At 39.3% G+C, this 17,658-nt stretch overlaps 1 protein-coding gene across 1 annotated transcript; it reads left to right on the forward strand.

Moving 5' to 3' along the window:
• Nucleotides 1-669: 669 nt before the first annotated feature.
• On the forward strand, nucleotides 670-10,475 carry NHLRC3 (NHL repeat containing 3). Its single transcript, XM_032611393.1, is given in 8 exon segments — nucleotides 670-947; nucleotides 1,157-1,315; nucleotides 1,617-1,764; nucleotides 4,122-4,322; nucleotides 5,085-5,176; nucleotides 7,615-7,698; nucleotides 7,700-7,728; nucleotides 8,322-10,475. Coding segments are annotated over 8 exon segments (1,050 nt in total). The 5' UTR covers nucleotides 670-863; the 3' UTR covers nucleotides 8,575-10,475.
• Nucleotides 10,476-17,658: the final 7,183 nt, after the last annotated feature.

Here is a 17,658-nt window from a genome sequence, read left to right on the forward strand (position 1 = left end):
CGCCTCGCGCTCACTCCCAGCAGCTCCGCCGGACTCCTGGGTCCCGTAGCCCGGGCAGCAGCGGCCTGGCAGCTCTTTGTTACCAGCTGCCACCGCTTCCGGGAGCGGGCCGGCTGCCGGCGAGCACCGGGAGCCGGGCGAAGGGGGTACGGTCTCAGGTAGGGGGACTCCCGAAGACCGCAGCGCCAACGGCGCCAAGAGCCCTTCCTGGTTTCCCCCAGAGCTTCCCCCGGCTCGTGGGGTCCTTCAACGGAGCCCGTCGCGCCAGAGTAAACTCAACTCTGCGCCGTCTGCTGAAGCCACTCTTCGCGGAGAGCCTGTGGAGGGGGCCTGGTGTGGGAATGTAGGTGTCCATAGCGGATGCCTGGATGTCTCGGAATTGGATGCAGTTGAAGTCTTTCCCAGAGCGTGAAAGTTATTAATCAAACCTTAATTCTAAGGTTTGACTGTGCTAATTATTGGTTGTTAAGTCTGAATTTAAAAGAATGAACGTCGAGTGGTTAAGGCATATCTAAGGGCGCCCCGATTTTGGCGGACCGGAGAGGTCCACAGCGTGGACCGTCCGAAGGGTGGTCACGGGGTAAACCCGGGGCACGTGACAAGGGGATGGGAGGGAAGGGAGGGAGGGGAGGGAGGGGGGGGCGGGGGGAGGGGCGGGGGGAGGCGGGCGGTGGGAACGCGCTGAAAATCCGGAACCCCGGTTCTGATTTTCTTTCGCCCTGGTCTTTGCTGCCTTCTGGTTCTCTCCTAGGCGCATTGGAGCTAGGAGCTTAGTGCAGCGACGAACCGCGTGGACCTGAGGCTGTCCGGGCGGCCCCCAGCCGCCTGCCTATTTTCTCCCTCGCCAGGATTCCTGTCCAGTCATGACGAGATTCTGGGTTTGCGTAGCCGGCGCTGGCTTCTTTCTTGCGTTTCTGGTTTTCCATTCTCGATTTTGTGCCTCTCGGGTGAGTTGGATAGTGAGGAAATGGCTGTCGGGTGTGTGGATAGCACTGCGGGGAGACGGTCTTGGGATGGAGGTGGCGCTGGTTCTCTTACTAGTTCATCTCAGAACCTGCACCGGGGGCCGAACCGCCGACGCGTTGCCTGTTTCTTAGCGTTTAAATGTGTGTAATATGGTACATCGCCATTTTCCTTATTTTCTCTTCTTTCCCAGCTCCCGTTACCTCTTCACTTTGCTTTTAAAATTTCCTGGAGACCTGAGGAAGCCCTTTACCGGCTGGATGTGGATTGGCCTAAGTATTCAGAATACTTTACTGGAGCAACATTTTGTGTTGCAGTTGACTCCCTCAACGGATTGGTTTACGTAGCCCAAGTAAGTAAAATTGGGATTTTTTTTTTAGGTTATGGAAACAAAGAAAACAGTTTTCCTGTCTCACCGAACTCAGTAACTGTATACGTTTATATTACGCCAATTGTAGAGTTCGTTTTTTGAGTTAAAGTTAATACTTTGGTTTTGAACGCGATAGAGATTAATATTGTAAGGTTTTGTAGATGGTTTTTTAAACGTTCCTAAATTCCTCGGTTAACCTGTAATTTTTGTTTCTCTCTGCCAAAATAAAGATTGCTTCCTTAAAAGTGATCCTATCTAAGCCGTTATTTTTGTATACCTTCAGAGAGGGGATAACATCCCAAAGGTATTAGTGTTCACAGAGGATGGATATTTCCTACGAGCCTGGAATTATACAGTTGACACACCTCATGGTATATTTGCAGCCAGTACACCACATGAACAATCCGTCTGGATCACGGATGTAGGAAGTGGTATGTTTAGTAATACCTATTAAATTATCTTGCTAGAAATCACATCTTTGCCCATGTTCTTGCTTGTCCATTTTAAAATCAGAGTGGCCGAATCTAATTGTAATTATTTTAATGATTCGTGAAATCGCTTGTTTCTAAATCTTTATGTTGTACTTCTGTAGAATCAAAACATTTAACAAGGAGGCTATAATTATTATGATATTTCCTTTAAGTTGTCACAGGGCTTTTGCCTTTTAAAATCAGTTGCTCTTCCTAGAGTAGATAATTCTAAACTTCTTCTGTGAAGCAAAATAAAATGGCAATCTCTAAAAGCTAATGAATGGAGTCCTTGCCTTTAGTTTTCCTTTACCACTTCTCTTTCAAAAGAAATTATGCTGATAACAGAAGTTATAATAGGCTAAGTGCCTAATAGTTTTAAACAGATCTCCTGTGACAATATAATGAAAAATCCTTGACTTCAGTTCTTGCTATTGAACCACATGCTTTAAAAAGTGAAAAAAAATTATTCCAGGTGAAACAAAAGAGAGAGAGTGAGATTATGCTGAGAAACCAGAACTGCTTTCTTGCCCAGAGTAGAAGATCTGCACAAACTGCTGGTAATGTTTCTGAAATCCCACTGACTTTAGCATGTCTGAAACCTTCCTTCTGTCAAATATTTTTAGTAGAATGTGCTGCAAAACAAAGTAAGCACAGTTGAACTTAAAACCGTGAGATAAGTTTTCAGAGATAACTGTTTGCTTGTGCTTGTAGCTTAAGACAAGATGGTATAAGAGATAACCTGGTATTGTCTTAGGATCTTCAGAAGGAAAGAGATCTTAAAATATTTCTAGTCTTGTCCCAGTTATGTTCATGGCTTGAAAGTCCTTCTGTTTCCCCACTTCTGGCTAATTCAGATACCGTTTTGGAATTAAAGAGGTCTCAGTTTTTGTAAGAAGTGCCCTTACCACATCTGTTCTCAGAAGCCAAAAGATTTCTGAGCCTCAGCCCCGTGACCCATTTATTTAAAGCTGTATTTTGGATGGTAAGATTTTGGTTAACCCCCCAAAATCTAAGTTATCTCTGAGTTCATTGTTAGACTCTATGAAACTTGATTATTTTCGCTTTTTTTTTTTCTTTTCGGGATTCACTGTTAAAAGAGGCCATTACTTTTTAATTCATTCCATTCATGTGATCCTTTTTTATAAAATACTTCACTGGTTCCCAGAAATAAAAAGAACACACATGATCTCTTCATTCTTTCCATTATAGTTTGTTTTTCCACACACAGATCTGAAGACAGTTTTTCTATTCCTTCCTATATTTCGAAGAATAAATTCTCTTCAGTAAAAACATGGCTGCATATCATAGCCATTAAAAAAAAAATTATTTACTGGTATTCTATTTCTTTTCCAATTCCTTAGAGACTTTGTAGTATGCTTTCTTTAATGTTTTGTTCTCTTATTATTGCTACAGACTTTAGCTCAAGTCTCCAAAACAAGTATAATAATAAATACTATTGTCAAGATAGGATTGCAATGCAAGCCCATTGTTTCCAATGTATCATTTGAATGCCTACCAGTTAGTTGGTCTTGGTATGCCTTCAAGTTGGTTTCTGTTAACTGCTTTATAGTTTTTCCCTATTTGTTAATATTCCACTTTATACTTTTGCTTGTAAGATAATTTTAACTCAAAGAAGTTTCAGTGTGAGAAGATAAGATACTGGTGATTTGGAAAGATCTATTCCTTTCTTAGGAAAGAAAAGCTAATGGGTTGAATTTTGTATTTGTTTCCACTAGGAGAAAATGTAGCTTAAAAAAGTCAGTATTGTTATAAACCAATGTTACCGCAATAAAAAAAAAACTTAAAAAAATTAACCCAAGAATAGATATAAATGACTTGTATAAACAAATAAACAGAAGTTTGTATTATAAAGAACTTTTTCAGTCACCCACTGAAATTGGAGATCTGCCCGTGAATGACTGGAATAAGAGTTTTCAAATATAAGTTGTTTGTCTTCCAGATCCTTCTTAATTTTCTTATACAAGTAATGCTTATTCAAGGTCATAAGGTTAAAAGAAGAAAATGGTGTACCAGTACTTTTACATCATGAGCCTTCTGTTTAAGGAGTCTTTTTTTTTCAGTTTTCTTTATTTGGATTTAGAATCTTACTTTGGAGTACCTGAGGTTTTAATTCATGAACAGATTTGGCTATAACTAATGAAGCTCTGTTGCTTGTCAAACATAACATTTAATTATCTGAGCCTTTTAACTTTTTATTGCTATTTAATTCTGTTAAATTTTTGCTCTCAGCTTACTTGAAAAATGTGAATGTTTGTACTATGGTTATATATTTGAAATGTGCATGTCTATCTTTATAGGACTCTACGGTCATACTATTAAAAAATACAATTCCTTTGGTGATCTTGTTCAAGTTTTGGGTACCCCAGGCAAAAAAGGCACTGGTTTAAATCCCCTGCAGTTTGATAACCCTGCAGAATTATATGTAGAAGACACAGGGGATATTTACATTGTGGATGGAGATGGAGGATTGAATAACAGGTTGATCAAATTGTCCCAAGGTACGTGGCTTAGTTTTGTATGGTATTATTGCAATACTTTAAAACTGAAGGAACCTTTTGGCCAATCCAATATAAGAATGTTACTTAATAAGTTGGATTTAATTTGTCTGGTACTCAGTATAACTTCAGTCTTTGCCTCTGTCTTCACATTTCTTTCTTCTCTGTGTGTCTCTTTGTCTCACATCTCCTCTCCTTTCTCTTATAAGGGCACTAGCCATTGGATTCAGGGTCTGCTCTAAATCCAGAATCACCTCATCTCCATACCCCTAACTTATTGGAACTAGGGCCTTTGCAGATACAATTAAGGTCACATTCACGGCTCTGGAGATTGAGACTTGGACATATCTTTTTCTGGTGGGGCTGGGGCAAGGGACACCTTCAACTCAGTACAGGGGAATTGAATAAGATGGCCTGTAGAAACATAATTTTTAAGCTCAGAGGAATGGTAATACCAAATAACAGGTTGGTTATAAGGGGAACCAGTTTCAGGACAAGGTTGACATGAACCCTAAATAGTGGTTTTGAGTTATGAAAAATTCAGGTGGAAACAGTCATTAAAGAAGCAGATTAATTGCTTGAAACAGGGAAAGAATTTTTTTAAGCATACAAATTAGTCAAATGGATGTATAAACAGAAAGCCAGGAAAACATAATCAGCTGGGGGTATAACTGAATACTTTGTAACTCATGACATAAAGTATAACATGTAAATGCATAACGTATTCTCTATGTTGTTCTGACCATATATGTGTACCATTTATAGATTTCATGATCCTTTGGCTACATGGAGAAAATGGGACAGGGCCTGCTAAGTTCAGCGTTCCTCACAGTGTTACAGTTGATTCTGATGGTCGGGTAAATATACAGCGTCGCTGTGGACTGTCTGAATATATGGGGGTGGTGCAGAGCATGGATATATGGGCACACGGGAGTGTCTAGCCATTTGGATACGTGTGTATGTTAGTGGATGTGTGTATCTGGGTATGTCTGGGCAATTCCTCTGGGTATATCCACATACTCTCTTATAAATGTTTGGGTCCTATAATGAAGTTCCCCAAATATTGAGAAATGAGCAAAATAGATCACCTCTGTCCTTAAAGGATAGAAGAAACAAATAATGGAACAGGACATAAGTGAAGTTGCCTGAAAAAAAAGAGTTGTGTTGAGAACGTGTTGATCAAAAGGGAGATGGAAGAGGTTAATCTTGGAAGCTTGAAAAAAGGAGTGACCAGGCACACTCTAGTTCTCCAAGCGACCTAGCTCCACTCTGTCTGAGGAACAGAATGCTTTAACCAACAAATTTCAATTTCTTTTGTTCCCACCTCCGTCTGTCCGCTACCACCTCCTGCCTTTACACACCTTTAAGCATACATGTTGTCTCCTTTGGGGAGTCACCTCTCTGTAACCAAACCCACCCAAAATGTTTTCTATTAGTTTCTCCACCTGTTTTCCTGTAGTAGCCCTTACTCCCCCATTATAGTAACTATCACACTGTAAGATGATGGTTAAATTGTCTCCCCTAATAAGAGTGTAGGCAGTATGAGGGCTGGAACTGCATCCCTTCTGCTTTCTATGTTAGTGCCTAGCACGTAGGAGTCATCTTACATCTTTGTTAAATGACTGAATGCCTTGGTGCGCAGTGGATGCATCAGACTGTCTTGGCTTCACGCCATTAGAAATTTAATTCATTTCCACTTCTGATTCTGTGCTCAGCAAGCAACCTTCTGATTATGACTTGGCTTCCTCTGTTAACAGAGAGAGAATGTTTTGATCATAAAGTCTTCAAGTATTTCCCATTGTAGATAGGAAGATAGCTGAACATAGGGACTTCGTCTGTAAATTGGGGACTGGAAAATTGGAATTCTGGTTTTGCACATTACCTTCCTGAACCTGATTAGCCACTCCCCTCATGGGATAAGAACAAGGTCAAGTTTCTGGGTCGGCAAGACCTAGACCCAGGTCAGTTCACCATGGTGAGGAATGTCCTTGGAGGTCATTTGATGGGGATCCTCTAGCATCACCAAGTGATGAAAACCTGGCGTGTTCATTTCTGGACCCTTGTGTCTTTATAACAACAGCAGCAATACTGTTGTGGCATTTAACATGATTAACTCATTTAATCATCGCCTCAACCCTATGTGAAAAGTTTATTAGTTCCAGAGTTCGACTTGTTGTTTCTTAAACCAGGTTTCTCATAATCAACATCTGTTGAGTAGGAAAGATAATGCTAACAACCTGTAGTGTGGTTCAATCCAAGGGTCTAAACTGTATTTCCTCCTTGGCCACTTATCTAAGACAGTAATCCCAAAATCCTTAAGGAAACTCCTCTTCAGTAAAGAATCATAGATCAGGAAAAGATCTAAGAAATAACCTTACCTAGGGATCAGTAGCCTTTCTAAAGTGATACACTGAGTCTTTATTTGTTTCTGACTAGAGATGAATTCAGTGGCTACCAAAACTCACACACATTGACAAAGGAGTCAGGGTTACTCTGAAGAAAATAGTCCTGAATCCACAAATCCAAGAACTCCAGGGATCCACAAAAGGGGGAGGTAGAGGTCGGCACGTTTGGCCCATCCTGTACATATGCTGCAGGTTGCATACATCAAATACAGTACACGAAATGTCATTTAGGTCCAATCTGTTTGTCACAACAGTTTCCTGAAGAACTCATGACAGCCTATAGCAAACCTAAATTAAACCTACTGTTAGCCCATTATCATGCTTTATATGTCACTAAAATCTCCCAATCTTCCTCTTTAGTTTGGCACTTCGGTTTGGAACTTTGGACATACTCTGGTAAATAGCAGGTAGAGGTTTAATGATGCGATACGAGTGAACAGCTGGCTTCCCACTGACCTGGGGTCCTAAAGAGCAGGGCTGCTTTTCTATGTCTTTGTCTTGTTAGCCGGCCCAGGAACCAACAAGTCAACAGGACTCAGTGACAGCGGTTAGAGGAGGGAATGAATGAATGCTCTCACTTCTCGGTGTCTCCCCATCCTCTGCATTATAGTAGAGTACTCCAGCTTTTTAGTTAGCCAGATGTCTAGTATAGTAGAGCATTCTAGGCTTCGGGTTAAGACGGCTGGCCATACATGGCTCTCTTGCTTATTGTAAGCTCTGCTTAAAACAAAGTATCTAACTTCTCTGCATTTGAGTTTCTTATCTGAAAATAGGGTTTTTAATATTCTCTTCTGTGAGGTCCTCTAAGTCCTCAATGGGAGTTTATGAAACTAATGAAAATAAACATTCATTCTCTCCCCCTCTTCTTTTTTCTTTCTTTGGGTTCCCAGGTGTGGGTGGCGGACCGAGGCAATAAAAGAATTCAGGTGTTTGATAAAGACACGGGGGAGTGGCTAGGAGCTTGGAATAATTGTTTTTTCCGAAGAGGGACCTTCTGCAGTCAGGTAATCATTTCTTTTTGTTTTAAAATGCTTGTTTGATTTGGTTTACGTTAAGTTTCTCTGAAGAGCTAGCTGAAAGTTTAAAACATTTACTGTTAATTTTAATCAGCGAAAAAGGAGAAGGAAAGAAGTTTTCAGAGAACATGTAATCATATTTCAAATCCCAGGCAGCGTGAATGCGGTTAAACTCCCAGCACACTGTGGGATCCAAGTATCAGAGATAATAAAGCCTGGACCTTCCTACATCCTCTGCCCTCGAGATGCAGTTTATTTTTAAACAGAGAATGAAAATAAAAATCTTGAGTCTATAGTTTCAGACCCAGCCTGACACCGATGCTCCATTAGTTTCATCTCTGTGTAATATTCCAATATTGTTAATTTTAAAAACATAAACTAATCTTTGGTTGAGTCTGTCATCACAGATCTCTTGTTCCCTGCGAAGCAGAATCAGATCAATTTTCAAGCCCCCTTAAAAGAACCCTTCAGCAAGCAGGTCCTTACTGTTGTGTAGCACTGTAGGGGATACACATGTCGAAAAAATAAACATGTATGTTAACTTTGCTCCGGTTGATTATGTGACATGTCTTCCTCCTTAGATTTACTCCCGACGGGAAGCACTTGATCGTAGCTCAGCTGAATCTAAGCCGGCTCTTACTCACGGCGGCGCCCCCGGTAGGAAGCATTGGCGACTGTTCGGTGATCAGCACGATCCAGCTGGCGGATCAGGTCTCACCTCATCTCTTAGACGTCAGTGGGAAGACCGGAGCCATCTATGTAGCAGAAATTGGAGCAAAACAAGTACAAAAATACGTCCCTGTGAAGAGCTATTCCTCTTCATTCGGTTCGTAACTGTTTCTTTCCCTGAAGGTCTTTTCAAGTGGAAGTTCAGATTCTCAGCTTTGGGGCATTCTTGTGACTTCATTTCACACATGAGTGCATAAGGATACTTTAATGACAGAAACGTAACTCTAGTGAAAAATGGGATGGGAAAGCGGGACTAAGGTGGTAACCCAGTAATTTGCCCTATAGACTCATTCTCGCTGGGGGTGGGGGGGACACAGGAATAAAAGTGGGTTTGCAGGATAATTTATTGAATTTCACATAAACAACACAAACCTTCACTTTATTCACTTAGTAAAAAATGAACTGCTTGAGAGATGGGGTCAGATGGGGTCTTGATTAATGAGGACCCACAGAGTGCCAGGTCCTGAAGATTCGGGAACGAGCGGGCAGGCTCGTCTGTGCCTTTGAGTAGCTTACAGTCCACAAAGCACGGCGGCAGCAGCGCACCAGGGAAGTAGGACTTCCAGAAGGAGGGGTGTTTTGTCTGAATCATGGAGACTTTGCAGGGGAGTCCGTTTGAGTTCCTCAAGCTCCGTTTGAAAAGCAGGAGCAGAGAAGGACGTCCAGGTACAGATGTTAAGAAAAGTGCACGCTTGCTGTGAACTTCGGTAGACTTTCTTTTACAGGCCCAGCTTGGCTTTGGTCCTTTAGTTGTAGGATACGTAGTTGCATCCTTTAAGGGTAGGAATAAAATGGCTAGCGTCAGGCACTTTACCGAAAGGGGTTTTTACAAATAACTGGAATGGTTTTTAAAGGTAGCGTTAAAAATAGTTCCTCTCAGTGCCGCCACCTTCCTTCCTTCCTTCCTTCCATCCATCCATCCATCTCTTTTTTACATGAACTCTGTCCATTCCTAACATTTGTCTACCTCAGGGAAGTTTTAGAATTATTTATGGGAGAATGTGTGCCAAACACTTGGAGCTATTAAAATGAAGAATTTCTTACCTTTCTATTTCTATGTCTCTTTTTTACCCCTTTGAATATTGGCCTCCCAGTTAAGACCATTTGTTCAGTTTGTTCTAGTTCATTCTAGGTTTGGAAGGAACCTTGCCATATTACAGTCTTTCACATCATTCTTCACCTTTTCTCGCATCAGCTCCATCTTTATCTCCGTGTTTCACTGTAAATTGTATGGCAAGTGAGAAATCTTGAGCTGACTGTCCTCATTACCTATTACGACTGGAGTCTGCTTTCCAGACCTCGAGGAACTTACACTTTCGTCATTATCTTGATGCAGTTAGGAAGGTCAATCTACCAACAGGAAACCCTCTCCTGTGTTCCAAGGCCATTGATGTGTTTGTGCCACTGGTCAAGCTGTGTGATCTAAGTGAGCTGCCTTAGTTTTCTCTTCAGTGAAATGGGAACATCATTGCCTTTCCTCCTTCAGGAAGGCTGTGACGGTCAGATATGCAATAGGTACAAATGTGCCCTTTGAAATCTGTAGCTCCAAGTACATTAAAGTCATCTTATTAGCAAGGGTCCTACTAAATGTGCTATTTACCTGATACCAGCTATCAGTTTTGCCTTAATTTTGCATTTATTGCTTTTTTTCAAAGCGTATCCTCACAAATTTTATTCAGTTTAGCCAAATCGACTTGGATGAAAGGAAATAATTTGAGGTTTTATTTGTTTTGTTTGCAAGCCAGGACAAGAAGTGCAAATGTCTCTTTGAAAGAATATAGGTTAGATTTTGTCATTTCAAAAATGTTGTATTTAACTTTGTTTTATACCAGATTTTTATAAAACTTGCTGAAAGTATTGTTTCCATGTGTCCTGCTAAAAGTGTTTATTTTATTAGCATACTTGTAATCATGGTATCTCACTTTTTCCTTTGGATTAATTGGTTAAATTAATTGAACGAGAAGTGTGTTGTATTTTCTATTAAAAAATAAAAGTTTTGGAAAGAATGCAATATTGTCTGATTTTCCAATTAAAGCTTGATTTTATTGTTATAAAAGCAGTCTATAATTTCTTATTCCATTGAAGGATTTCAGCAATCATGAAATCACAGGTTGAGAGTATATCCTCTTCATTCACAGTTGAAGTGAGGGCTGAAGTGTGTAAATATTGCTAGAGGTTGCTTAGAAGACTTAATGTGGCTTTTTTTTGGGGGGGCTCCGTTGGGTCTTCGTTGCTGTGCACGGGCTTTCTCTAGTTGCGGCGAGTGGGGGCTACTCGGACCCCTCTCTGTGGTGGCCTCTCTTGCTACGGAGCACAGGCTCTAGAGCACAGGCTCAGCAGTTGTGGCGCACGGGCTTAGTTGCTCCGCTGTATGTGGGATCTTCCCGGACCAGGGCTCGAACCCGTGTCCCCTGTTTTGGCAGGCGGATTCCCAACCACTGTGCCACCAGGGAAGCCGCCTTAATGTGGCGTTTAAAATGGTGGGTGGGTACAAATGATAGTAATAACTAGCTAACTATATTTTTGCATTAGAAATGGAATCTCTTTACACCTCTACTTTCTAGATTTATTCTGGGGGGAAAGGGGTAGGGTGTTCTAAGTTAGAAAACCAAAGGCTATAGGTATCTTTCTTAACCTCCACTACAACATTGGGTCTTTAAAATAGAACATTTGTCCATCAAAGAAACCATGTATGCAGTGTGACGATAAGCGAAGGAGACCTCCATGCTTTGTGCTCACGTCATATAACAGATTAAAAGACAACTTCAAGCAATGTGGCTGTTAAGCTAAAAGCAATCAAGGCCTAACTTTTGTTTTGTCATTGGTTTTAAAACATTGGATTTTAAAGCAGGATAGATTGGATAGCCAACATTGGAACGGAACTCTTTTTGACTTACTTCACTCTGTATGACAGACTCGAGGACCGTCCAAGGACAGAAATAAAGATGCAGACATAGAGGTTGGACTTGAGGACACGGGGAGGGGGAAGGGTAAGCTGGGACGAAGTGAGAGTGGCATGGACATATATACACTACCAAATGTAAAACAGATAGCTAGTGGGAAGCAGCCACATAGCACAGGGAGATCAGCTCGGTGCTTTGTGACCACCTAGAGGGGTGGGATAGGGAGGGTGGGAAGGAGACGCAAGATGGAGGGGATATGGGGATATATGTATACGTATAGCTGATTCACTTTGTTATAAAGCAGAAACTAACACACCACTGTAAAGCAATTCTACTCCATCAAGATGTAAAAATAAGTAAATAAAACTGGAAACTCAGATTTTTGCTCCTCAGACGCACCAAAGTAAATCACAATCAATGAAGTCTTTTTTAAAAAGTCAGAATAAATCACACGTAGTTATACAACAAAAATGTACGAAACAACAAATGTATGAAGACAATTAGGCAAGCGTCTTCTGCCCTAGCAGTTCACTATCTAGGTGGGAAAACAAGCCACACAAACCCCCCTTAATTTTCAGGCTCTTTCTGGAAGTACTCTTTGGTACTTGTGTTACATTCATGATACAAAAGAGGGCAGCAGCGTCCAGATTATGGTAAGTGTTTCTTGGAATCAAATGTGGACATCTGTTGACTTTCTTTATACTTTGCTTAAATCTGAGGCTCTAGTGTTAACCACACTTAATTTTTCTTCTTTTTCTTCAGTTTGCATACATCTTGAGGAAATTGGTTTTTGGTGACATATTTTCCAAGGGTTGTTGGAACTTTCTACTGTTTTCATTGGACATTGCCATGTTTAAGAAAAAAAACAAGGTAAAATCTTTTCAGTAGTTCAAACTGACAGCCAGAAGTGAATAACCCTTTTTAAACATTTGAAACTGTAACCTGAAAGGTGTATTTAGTGCAATAGAAAATGTATTTGTGTTAGCAGGGAATTACTACTTTTCTCCCTACTAGCTTTTGTTTTAACAATTTTGCTCTGTGGCTGCTGACTCTTACAGATGAGCAAAATGGATTATTTACAAAGAGACCAAGTCATTTCTCTACCACGCACTTACCCATAGAATCCCTGAGTTTATTAAGTAAGTTAATCCTCTGAACATTTAATGACATGTAGATACTCTTTGTATGTAAGAACTGAGTGGAATTTGAACAATGAAAAACAGCACTCTTTGAAACTTTTGTTTCTTCCATTGTAAACAATGAAATGATATTGTCATGATTTAATTCTGCTTCAATGCAATTTGTAAGGAAAAGACACCGTGTCATTCATGAAACAAGCATGCTTTGAAATGAGCATGTTTTAGGTAGGTTGAGTCTTTTGAATAAAATCTTTTAAAAGGTAGATCAAATTGTCTGTGTCACAACAGGTTCATATCCTAAACTTGCTCCTCAGTTTTCATCCACTTCATTCTCAAGAAAGAAAATGTTAGTAGCATGGTGCATATCTCAGATTTATTCTTTACCAGAATTGATTACTATAATGTGTTATGCAAATTTTTTCCCATAGGACTTTTATGTATTACAAATGGTCACAATCACCAACTTTTTATAACATTTTTCTTCATAGTATATGTACAGGAATATTTTAATGTTTTGATGTTTACTGTGTTTAACTGAATACTAATTTTTACTTAAGGGATTTAGGAACTAATTATGTATACATTTGTTTTTAATCAACACTAATTTAAAAAATTTATCCAGTTTTTTTTCTTTGTGGGGTGTGTGTGTGTGTGTAAGTGTGTGTGTGTAAAGGGCATTATGCCCAAATAGTTCAGAACTGTATCAAAAGAATTAACTGCAACTTACCAATGGCTAAATGTAAATTATATACATTGAAAGAGTCATGGAAAAAACCTGATTTGGCAACAACTTGTCTGAAAAAGATTTAGAAAGTTTGTTGACCAAAAACATTACAGCCATGTTAAGAAAAACTTGTTGCAATCTCAGGTAACATTGATGTAAATATAATGGCAAGTTTATAGATAGGATAGTCTGTGATCCTGGTAAGCAGAGCGGAGATCTTGAAGTTCCCTTTGGGATGCAGCATTTTAAGGGAGAATGCCACAAATAGACGCTAATCCCAAAGCAGGGGACCGAAATAACACGGTGTTTGGAAATAATTCTGAGACCCTGACAGGGTGATCATGTAGGAGTAGAGTGAGCTTTCCTCTAGAATTAAGGCAATGAGCAGAAATAACAGAGTGGCCAGTTGGCCCAGCCCAGTGAAAAAACCGTCCAGTGGAATGGATTGTGTTAATGCTGGGAGTGGTAAAGCTCAGTGGTCCAGAACTTGAAACCTGGAGTTAGGTCGACCTGGGTTCTGATCCAGGCCCTGCCACTTAACTTTCTGTATTGTTTTGAGATTCTCCGCTTCATTTTTCTCGTTCGTGAAATGGAAATAATAGTATTTTCCTCATAGGATTCTTGTGAATACAAATAAGATCACGTAGAGCATTACACCCATTCTCTGACACACGGGAAGCACTCACCAAACCTTAAGAGATTCACTTGCAGTATTTAAGCCACAGATGGGCAGTCATGCCACCTTTGGGCAGAGATCCTTACACTGGGAAGATGGTGAGGCCAGATGACCTTCCCTACCGTATGATTCTGTATTTAGTTGCAGTATTGAAAACTGAAGGTATAGTTGTAAAAACCTAAGTTATCTGTCATTTAGAAATGGCCATTTTTTAAAGACAGATTTTTCACTTTGCATTAAAGCTATTTATCCATCCAACAGGTACCTACATGCCAGATACCAGGAATACAGTGATGAGCAAGGTAAATTTTCTGGAATTTACATTCTACATGGGGAGACAGAACAGTTTGAATGGAAAAAAGAGATTCTGATTAGAATATGTGGTACATATTAACACTTGATTGGCTAAATAAACACCCATTCCCAACCTCCTCCCTTACCTTCCACCACCTTAGAGACTGGTGCTTGCTTTCTCAGCTAAACAGCATGTAGAGGTAGCCATATGATGTGATATGGTCTGGCCAATGCGGTCCTGGCACTTGTGGAAAATCATTTGGTTTTTTGATTTTAAAAAAAGGTATATTTGGCACCACCATCTTCTCCCTTGAATTGAACTTGAATGTGATGCCTGGAGTTGCAGCAGCCTTCTTGGAACTATAAAGCAACAAACCAACATTCTTAAGGAAGACAGAAAGCTAGAAGGAGCCTGGGTTTTTATGATTGGGGAATCACTGAACTGGCCTTGTAGTTCCTTTCTGCACACTTCTTTTTATGTGAGATAATTAAATGTTTGAGTTACTTAAGCCACAGTTAGTTGGATATTTTCTTGCAGATTAAATTATTCCTAAGAAATTCAATGTTGAATTAACCTGTATGTATTTGGGAAGGATAGATATTTTTTATGGTTTTAAGAGTCTGTATCCAAGAAAATAATTCATTCTGCTTTTATGTCTTATATCCTTTAATAAGATTGTATTGGCGTTTTTTTAAAAAAGTATACATCCTGTACATTTCTTTTTGACACATTTTGATTCCTATGTCAAATTTATCCTATGTATTTGTTAATTGTAGCTACTATAGTAGGATTTTTTTCCCCCATTTCTAATTAGTTTTTGCTGGTATAGAGAAAAAGTATCAAATCTTTTTACATATATCTACTCACCTTTATAAACTCTTACTAATTTTAATTAGCTATTATAGATATTCACATATGCTAGGTATACCACTCTGAAAATAGAGATAAGTATACATCTTCAATATTTTTATTGCTTGTTTGATTTCAAAATTTTTATTGCGTCATGATATGGAATGTCCTTATTTCTGATTTTAATGGAAATGTTAGTACTTCACTAATTAATATGATGTCTGCTATTAGTTTTGGTAATTTTAATATTTAAGTAGTTTTTTCAATCTCTGGGATTTTCTTTTTTCTCCTTTTTTTTTGGCCACGCCACGTGGCTTGCAGGATCTTAGCTCCCCAATCAGGGACTGATCCCGGGCCACTGGTGAAAGTGCTAAGTCTCAACCACTGGACCACCAGGGAATTTCCATCTTGGAATTTTATTAAAAATAATTACTTAGTTTTATAAAATGGCTTTCGGCACCGATGTATACAATATGTTGATTAATGAAAGTTATAGTTGTTTTAATGTTTATTATTAGGAAAAAACTTTACTTGGTCATAATTTCTTGCTTGGGAATTTTATTCTTGAAACAAAGAGGGCGGAAGAGTTCCATTTATATACACTTCATTATGTTCTGCCCATCTCCAAAAGGAATTTTGAGTTTCTTCACAATAAAATATTTTAAATACATTAAAATAATGTCAAAAAATTGTATGAGGGGAGAAGAGTATATTTATTCAAAACCTGGATTAATAACAGGTACAGCAATTAAGCATTAAGTTAATTCTGAGTTTTCTTGTAGCCATAGCAGAGAAGGAAATATGGATATGTAATTTTCATCTGATAAAAGGAAATAGATTTGTTTTTAGGAAACAAAAACTTTTTTCCCGTTTTTTATTGCGTGGATTTTTTTCTAATACATTTATTTATTTTTGGCTGTGTTGGGTCTTCGTTGCTGCGCAGGCTTTCCCTAGTTGCGGTGAGCGGGGGCTACTCTTCGTTGGGGTGCGCGGACTTCTCATTGCAGCGGCTTCTCTTGTTGCGGAGCACGGGCTCTAGGCACTCAGGCTCAGTAGTTGTGGCATGCAGGCTCAGTAGTTGTGGTGCGCGGGCTTAGTTGCTCCGTGGCATGTGGGATCTTCCCGGACCAGGGCTTGAACCCGTGTCCCCTGCATTGGCAGGTGGATTCTTAACCATTTGCCACCAGGGAAGCCTCCCCAAGAAGCCTTTAAGTATGTATTTCTATGTGTATTTATTTTATCAGCTCACCTCTGGGGACATACCTGTTCTATCATTTTCTCTCCTGGGAGAAGAAATCATTTTTCACATGAAACAACTCAGGTTTCAATGCAAACTTAGTTCTCATAGATTATGCAGCCCACAGAGGTACTTACAGCAATTGTTTCAAACATCCTAGAAATCAAGGTGGGAGGCAATGAAATGCAATCCAAGCGTCATACTGTTAATCTTTAATTATTACATCTTTGCCGATGATTACATTGGTTTTCATCTTTATTTGTATTTTAAAGCCTAGATCATAAAACTTATTCCAAATAATACTACTTCCAATTTTCTTCTATGCTATGAAATATTTCAACAATTGTCAACTAATAAACAGTGTCGTTCTATTGATACCCCTGCATACTTACCCCTGCCCATTGGCTACTTTGCATTGTCTCCAACATCATATTATATCATCTTTAAATATTTGAGCATGTTTTCTAAAGTGTAACGGTAATTTTTTTTGAAACGATGCTACTGACTTCAAAATTTAGTTCCTTAATATTAGTAAAGATTGTCAGTGTTCTAATTTTGCCTCATCTTACAGATTTTTTAAATTGTTTGCCAGGGTTGAAATAAATTCTATATATTGATTTGTTTCTTAAATTTTCTTTACTTTGTAGGTTCTTCCTCTTTGTCCTCTTTTTCTTGCTCTGTCCAGTTCCAGCTCTGAATCTCACTTTGTTTTACCTTATATGTATTTGTTGAAAGAAGTGAGCCTCTGTTCCATAGTTTTCTGGAGTCTGGATTTTGCAGATTTTATCTGGACTTGTTTAACATGTTACATTGTCTCCTATAGTTCTGTAAATTGGTAGTTACTGCTGAGGCTTCATCAGATTAAGATTTTATTTTATTTTTGGCAAAATTACTCTAGGTGGTGGTATGTACTTTTGTTTGTTTGAATTGTCAAAGAAGCTTAAAAAATATTCTGTAACCTACATCACATTTTACACAGATATCTCCAACTTGCTTTCCTATTGTTTCTCTCCATAAAGACAATTTTTTCACAAAGGCTGAATTTTGTGTGTCCAGCTGACATTCAGTGAGGCCAGGATGACAGCCACCATTTCATTTGAAGAAAATAAGTAGGTGGTTGTGGTAGTTTGAAGAATGTCTCCGTCCAAATATATTTGGGTCCTGGTTTCCAAAACCCGTGAATGTTACCTTCTATGAAAAAAGATGTTGCAGATGTGACTACAGTAAGGATTTCGAGAGGAGATTATCCTGGATTATCTGGGTGGACCCTAATACAATTTCATGTGTCCTTGTAAGAGGGAGGCAGGAGGAAATTTGATGCACAGAAGAAAGTATGTCAGTGTGACCATAAAGGCAGAGATTGGAG

The sequence above is a fragment of the Phocoena sinus genome, chromosome 18 (genome assembly GCF_008692025.1).
Source record: "Phocoena sinus isolate mPhoSin1 chromosome 18, mPhoSin1.pri, whole genome shotgun sequence".
Classification (NCBI taxonomy): Eukaryota; Metazoa; Chordata; class Mammalia; order Artiodactyla; family Phocoenidae; genus Phocoena; species Phocoena sinus.